The sequence below is a fragment of the Hippoglossus stenolepis genome, chromosome 9 (assembly GCF_022539355.2).
Source record: "Hippoglossus stenolepis isolate QCI-W04-F060 chromosome 9, HSTE1.2, whole genome shotgun sequence".
Classification (NCBI taxonomy): Eukaryota; Metazoa; Chordata; class Actinopteri; order Pleuronectiformes; family Pleuronectidae; genus Hippoglossus; species Hippoglossus stenolepis.
The window spans coordinates 10,985,888-10,993,552 of NC_061491.1; the positions used below are offsets into that span (position 1 = coordinate 10,985,888).

Sequence of the window (7,665 nt, forward strand, 5' to 3'; positions counted from 1 at the left end):
TTAGTCTGTAAGTTTATATACAGAAATGTATTGATATATATTCTTACATTGAGTAACATATCCATAAACACAACTGATTCATTTTTAAATGAAAATATTTATGAGTGTTAGTTTATTGAAATGTAATGAATGACTTTTACCTTCAACCTTGTGTTATTTGTTGCACAAAACAATCTGTAAATAAATGATCTGTGTTATTTTTCTTTATTTTCTGAGCTGTGTCTGAAATCACTGAGCTCTTCATGTTCTAGTTATGTCTGAATGTTTAATGAGAATTATTACGCATTACACTACAAACTCAATATCCCACTATGCATCATTGAAAGTAGTGTTAAACTTTATATACAGTCTATGTGTAAAACTAACCATTCAACTAAACTGTGTAAAATATTGATCACTAACTGATGAAGTGGGAAATGATGAGAGATTACTTTCTGTGTACCAATGCTTATTTGTTTTCAATGCATTAGGATGTGGACTATATGTGAGTAATATATTAAAGTCTGACTAAGGTTATCTTATCTGCTCTGCCACACAATTTCATGGACAATGTTTCAAAACCTATAAATGACTTTTCAAGGACCCAAAATAACATTCCCACCGGGCTATACAAACAATCTTTATTATACAGGTCTGTTTGTATATAAGGTAGTATACTTTACTTCCAATACATATTATATATTTATTCAGATGGAATACATTTCATTTCAAATACCTCAAATGAGCACAGTAAGTACATTGCCATTCATCAAACCATTCCTCCCTACCATGCCTAAAGGCGAGAGGTTTTCAGCAGAATATTACTGTCACAATTAATGTCATTACACACAACCATCCCATTTCCACGGCTTTTAGCCCTAGGCACATCTCTCCTCTGCCTTAAATGTACACTACATTCAGGCATTTATGAATAAACAACATTCTCTCTGACATCAAAAACAAACTCACCAGCATCACACACACACAGCTCCTAAAATCATCGGCCCTCCACACCCAAAATCACAAACCTGAACAGAGCCACCGACATAATAAACAAACTGACATCAGCATTCTGTATAGGTCTATATGCACCATATCGTCTTACAGTGGCGCTCACAGCATGTTATCCATTGTTACAGGCTGGATTATGTATCAAACAGCCTGTTGACCTCAGGATTGTCTTTGCAACTTCACATTTCTCTGCTCACAGGATTGAAGCATAACTAATCACAAGAACACAGTAAATCGGGGGGAAAAAAAACTGTGTTTTGACAACTCCATTTTACCAATCCTAAACCATCTAAGTTGCTGATGTAAAAAAATTAGTGTTTGCATAGCCCGACTTAGCAGACACTTATCTTATGTTGAGTTATGGCTCTTCGATATCAAGCATGTCTCATTAATCTGTAATCCAGCATAACATAGGATTGTGTGTCACGGCAATATGGAAATAATTGAAAACACAAGCGACACCAGTGTAATCTTTACATGTGTGTAAAACTACAATGCTGGCAGCAAGATAAAGCAATCAATCACACTATCTTTACACACATCCAAAGGATGAAGTGAAACAGAACAAAGGAGTCACTCCACAAAGCACTGGCTAAATCAACTGTTTCCTACAGTTACACTCTTTGTGAGGTAGACAGAAATATATATTTTTTAAAACTGTACAGAAGCTTGGCAAATACCTCTTACAACAGGATGATCCCAGTTAAAAAGGAGAACATAAAGATTACTGTATGTGTATATAAAATACAAAGGAAAAGTATTATATCATGGAATTAAAGGAAAAACCTGATTTCATATATATAATATAATATATTTCATAAGCATGTTTAATATTTTGAAACTCATAAACAGACCAGACCTTCTACAAAAATACTTTATTCATACATATAATAGAAATGATAGTCCGTCACATACAACATGCTTTCTAAAAAACTGCTTCATTTAGATGAACATTTTTGTCGTCTCCTCCAGGTTTAAATCATGGTGATCATTTCAAACAGTGTCCTGGAAGTAGTTCTCTGCTCTCGTATAACTGGCTCAGTGTGGCTCCACTCAATGAAGAGAGCGTAAATACCATCTCCAAGTGCTGCACCCACCATGGGCCCTGTCAACTGGATCCAAAACTCGTAATCTCCAGCTCTGCAGTAGGGACACGTACACATGAATAATAATGACAAAGCACAAATTAACTGTGTAGTTATTATCACAGCTTCCTGCATGAATTAAACCCTTAAATTCTGACTTGATTGGGTCTGCCACCACTGAACAGGTCAACACTGTTTAGTTCCTCTATGGCTCTGAGCTTTGTCAAGTTTAAGGAAATTACTGAAGCAACGTCTGACAGACACATTTTTAACAGAAAGCTTGGATTGCAAACTGGGTGCATGGAGTAAGAAAGTTTACCAGTGAGGGAGAAACTAATGTTAATTACCGTCATATGGGAGGATAGCAGAGAGGTGAAAGATTCCCGTGTTAACACCTTGTTAGCATTCATATGAGACAACTTACTCATTCATCTAAGGGTTAGAAATGACTTTGTGTAGCAGGTATTAAAACTAATATTGCATTCCACCAAAAATCCCTCAGTTTTTGTTAATTATTGCTGTTTATTGTATTGGGTGTTTTACATGGGTTTGGCGCCCTCTATTGGTCGTGGGCGGACATTGTGTTTATTTTCCCGGCTCTCGCCAGAATGCACTGGAGCTGGCCGAGAGCGGTACGTATATTGTACAGCGCGACACTAATGTGTAAATTTCTAAGCTTAAGACATATGTAAGTGTTTAGAATGATTCATTTGCTTGTAATATCATAGCAGTCGAGCCGTTTCATTTATTTTTGGTTTATTTTCATTTGTGAGTTAGTTCAGAGTGTTTTAGCGAGCTAGCAAACATGTATTATGTTTCTGTGCATGTGCGTTGGCATTCGCCATTTTGTGTCCTGAAGTACGCCTGTTGAATCGTATATTTTTTTATGTTAGGCATGTACTGAAGACAAATGACCAATGCTGTTTCTTTTCTTCTGCTGAAACTCTGAACAGGTATGTTTTGTTGCATAGGACTCTTGTTGTAAATAGAAAATGTGAATCTTTTCATGATGTGTGACTGTGGTATGAGTGAATGTGATACATTCAAAGACAATTGTAAATTATAGTTTTGTTATTTATTTTTATGAATACTTAAGTATTTTTGCATTTATTATTTCTTATATAGGCCTTTTTGTTTTTATTAGGCAAGATTTGTAAATGTACTGAGAATGCACTGGAGCTGGCCGAGAGCGGCATGTACTGAAGACAAATGACCAATGCTGTTTCTTTTCTTCTGCTGAAACTCTGAACAGCAATAAAAGTTCTGTGCCGAAAATCAAGTCCCGGTCTTCGACTTCATAAACTGATACACAACGCAGAGCATACGACACAAAGGACAGACCGGTTACATTTGCATGGACAATATAACACTATATCCTATTTTTGCTTTAAGATAGGTGATATCACTCTCAGGTTTGCATAGAGGCGCATTGAGCAAAAAGAGATATTCACCTATCTGCATCCCTTAAGAGCATTAACTATCCCCAAAAATGTCAAGCTACTCGTTTATTGAAAGGATATAAACGACTTTGCCTGATACAAGGATTTTCAAACACTTGTACTCAGTAGGTGACTTGTATGTGGATGAGGGGGGGATGCCATCCCCTTTAAACCAAAACGACCAAAAAGGAAAAAAAAGATTTCTTCCATTTTTCTCTCTGGTAATAATCCCAACATAGCTTAGAAAGTCCTAAACTCTCTATTTTATGTTAGAAAACTTTAAACACAGTCCGTCACAGATTATACCAGGAACGTATTTGTTTCTACATCATTAAAATTACCTGAACACATACAGGCCCCAGCCAGCCACAGCCGCGAAGAGCTGTGGGCTGAGGTCTTGAGCTGGGTTGAGGGTATAGCTGTTCAGACCCATGGACACTGTGATGGCTATGATGATCAGGCTGATGGCCAGAGGTTGCAGGCCTTTTGGATTGCTGTTGTTGTTCTCGCCAATGAAGGCCAGGATGCCCACGATCAGAGCGGCTGTGCCAATTACCTTAAAAAAGCATAAGGAAATTAACAACAGTTACGTTCCATTGATGTTATTGAGAGGAAGTTTTTCAGTAACCCCATCGGCCCTGTTGTTTTGTTTAAGCTTATCATGAGGCTTCCCCTTTATCCTACTTTCAGTCTGTATAAATCAGCGTTACTATAGCTCCATAAAGGGTCACTCCTGGGTGAGATGATCATTACTCTGAAGGTTAACTATTAATGTTTCTGGTGTTGCTATTTGATTTACATCACTAATGCTGTTACATGCAGAAATCATGGCCTTTTAAAAATCGAATCAGTTGGGAAGCAATTTTAACAAACAACACAAACTGAAAGTACACAAAATGTATATGATCGACAACAAGTGAAAGAGAAGAAAACATATTAGACCTTAAAGGGGACATAGCATGCCCATTTTACCACAATATGGTATGGTTCCTTGGGGTCTTAATGAAATGTCTGTAACATACTTTGGTCAAAATACCACAAGGATCATTTAAAACAGCACCCTTTTTACCCTGTATAAAACAGCCCTCCACAGAGTGACCTGTTTTGAGTGCCTTTAAATGCTAATGAGCCAGCTCCCCCCTCCCCCCCCATGATTTTAAACGATATAAATTACATATTTTATATGATATAAATGATCAAATATGCATCCCATACTTTGCATTCCCCTTCTGTTGTCCTGGAGTTTTAATTTTCCCCAATCACATTGTCCCCCTCTGCCCATCCACTACAAGCACACAAGCAGACAGACAGAGAGAGAAAGAGAGAGAAAGAGAGGGGTGGGGGGGACACAAATTCCAGCTCACGCATGGGAGAGCGAGCGGTCGCGCCCGAGCAACTGCTGCAGCCTCCCAGTCCCAACGATCCAGACAAATGCCACATGTGAGTGAATCGCGGGCTGACCAGCGGAGAAATGCTCGTCCCGTGTGAACAGCCAGGCGGCTGCGCGCTTGGGAACGGCGCTGCGCTGCCTCGCAGCCTTGCTGCATCCGGTGTAAACACGGCGTAACGAGTGGGGGCCAAGACCATGTAGGGAGACTTCCAGTGCCTTGTTACGACACAAAACCCAGGAAGCTCAATCGAGTCACTCAAGCATGACGTTTCTGACTTAGAGGAACCATAACAAAACGCGCGAGTGTTTTTTTCCCCAGAGTTTTTGGGTTGGTAGACATGCCAGATACCCACATTAACGTGTAGAAGCACTAACAAAGTGGAATTTGCATGCTATGTCCCCTTTAACTATCCTAGCAGCCTTCACAAATACAATAACTACCATGTCAATCTCACCTCAAATCCATAACAGATGATATTTATTCTCAGCACTGGAGCATTTTGTCCATTTATGATTGCATTCATTCATAACTGCACAAAATGCACGCTCACAGATTATATCAGTATATATAGGCTCACATGCATCTCTGTGCTCTATTGGCTTCTATACTTAGACCCATGTTGGAAAAATACATCAATAATTCCATAAAAAGAGGTAAAAACCCTCCAAAGCTAATAGCTGAAATAAGAGTGCATTAAGTTCTGTCATCCATGTGGATATAGTAGCTATATATTATCAGCAGACATTTTTTTAAATTATAAATCTTAAGCCCCTACCTGATTCAAAAACCCATTTAGGACTGAAGTATATTCGGAAGGACAAGATGCAAAGATGTGGGCTGTGGCATTGGCACCAGTAACAGCAAATACTCCATTGGTATATGCCACCAACACATCTGAGGAAAAGAAAATACGATCATCATTATAAATAATAAATCACACATAAAAAACTGTATTGAAATATCAGGAAGCAGGATTTCTAGATTAGTTGGGTCATGACCGTTTTTTTCTGCTTCCTGAGATAGTGTCTCATAGTGATGACATTTACACGTTGGCACCTACCATAGTACAACCCATAGAAGACAGAGGCTCCAGCGAAAGCACCCAGGAACTGTGCCGCCACATACAAAGGAAACTTCATCAGTGGCAGCCTCCTCAGGATCACCATGGCCAGAGTGACTGCAGGGTTCAAGTGGGCTCCTACAACAAAGCAGATGAATGAAAGCAACAAAAAGCTTTATATTCCATCTCTTCTGTCATGCAGTGGACCCCAACAAGACATCCAGATGTGTTCAACTGGAGTTCGTCCTTAAATGATAAATGACAAAATAGCTGCTGATTCTTAATTAATTGATCAATTGACTAAAAAGGTCCAACATCTGTCTCCAAGCTCGTTGAGATGCCTAAGCCAAGTATATTCAAAGTCTTTGCGGTGGCAGTGTGTCGGGTCATTTATTTAACTCTCTGGGGTTAGGATTTTGACCTCACTGTGCTAACACCACTGGGGGTATCAGCCATGCGCCCATTGTTGATCTCCCCATCCTGTTCACCAACACTGACCAAGACAACCAGCCAGACCTGACATAATCTGCCTGAATCTTTATAAGGCAACTGTAGACTGCAGGTCATTAGACTGACCATGATGTGCCACACAGAGAGCTGCGAAAACTACTGAACTCACCAAAAAAGTGTGGTGTGACAGAAAAGGCTATTTTGCTTAAGGAAACTACGTCTGACAATTTTCAACATTTTCTGCCCCATTGATCATCAACATTAATGCTTATATGATAATGGAAATAATTAATAGTAACAAAACGGACTTGCAGGATCAAATATTTGTCTCTGAACTAAGAAGCAATTGTGTTGTAATGACTGTGTATATATGAAGTGTGGGTGCGAGTGTTACCTGACACTTCACCTGCCACGTAAACGGACAACATGAGTCCCAGATTAATTCCCGTGTTGAAGGTTAAGAGGTTCCCCCAAGCCCCTCCAGTGACCACCGCCTGGGCTACTGAACCACATACAAAGAGCTGGGACAAAAAGGGGAAAAAAAAAACACAAAGGATGGAAGAATGGTTATTGTAATTATACCCAACATTAACACTAGCCCTCTTGTCCAGCCTCTGCCAAAGATGATTAGTCTAACTTGGAAACATTCAGGAAATACACAATAACTGAGAAACAGAAGCAACTCTTACAAAAAAAGAAGAGAAGAACAGATTCTGCTCTGAAGTGTAAAGTGAATTGACCATTTGATAATTTCTCTACTGACGTCAACTGAATGGAAATTGCTTAATGCATCTATAATAATCCAGTTCGTTTTTTTTGTTTAACAGGTCACCATGGATGAGATATGATGAATAAAGATGAGTCACATCTTGTTGTGATTTCTAGCAACTCTTTGACATGTGAGAGACTTATTTCTGCTAATGGAGACATATGAGAGACAGCAGTCAGAGACCCTGGGGACACAGTTTTACACCTTATTAGAGAGCGGCAGTTTAAACTGGATGACAGGTGTAGAGGGAGGTACTCACTATCAGGATAAACACCCCCAGAAACTCTGCCATGAACTCCTTTGTCAGCTCGCGAAACATCGCCTTCCACGTGTTCATCGTTGTTGTTGTTGTTGTCTGGATCTCCATGATGTTCTTCCTCCGTCTAGAACAAACAGCTAAACCACTAAAACTCTCAGACGTCTTGTCAAAAAGTTATTGCCTGCCAGAAAATGTCAACGTTTTATTGCCCTGTTTATATGC

General features: G+C 39.3%; 1 protein-coding gene across 1 annotated transcript; it reads right to left on the reverse strand.

The window, feature by feature from the left end:
* Positions 1-1,902: 1,902 nt before the first annotated feature.
* On the reverse strand, positions 1,903-6,092 carry LOC118115274 (aquaporin-9). Its single transcript, XM_035166346.2, has 4 exons — positions 5,966-6,092; positions 5,681-5,799; positions 3,856-4,070; positions 1,903-2,130 (listed from the first exon to the last, which is right to left on the reverse strand). The coding sequence occupies exons 1-4, from the start codon at positions 6,069-6,071 to the stop codon at positions 1,965-1,967; spliced, it is 606 nt and encodes a 201-aa protein (XP_035022237.2). The 5' UTR covers positions 6,072-6,092; the 3' UTR covers positions 1,903-1,964.
* Between the last annotated feature and the right edge of the window lie 1,573 nt (positions 6,093-7,665).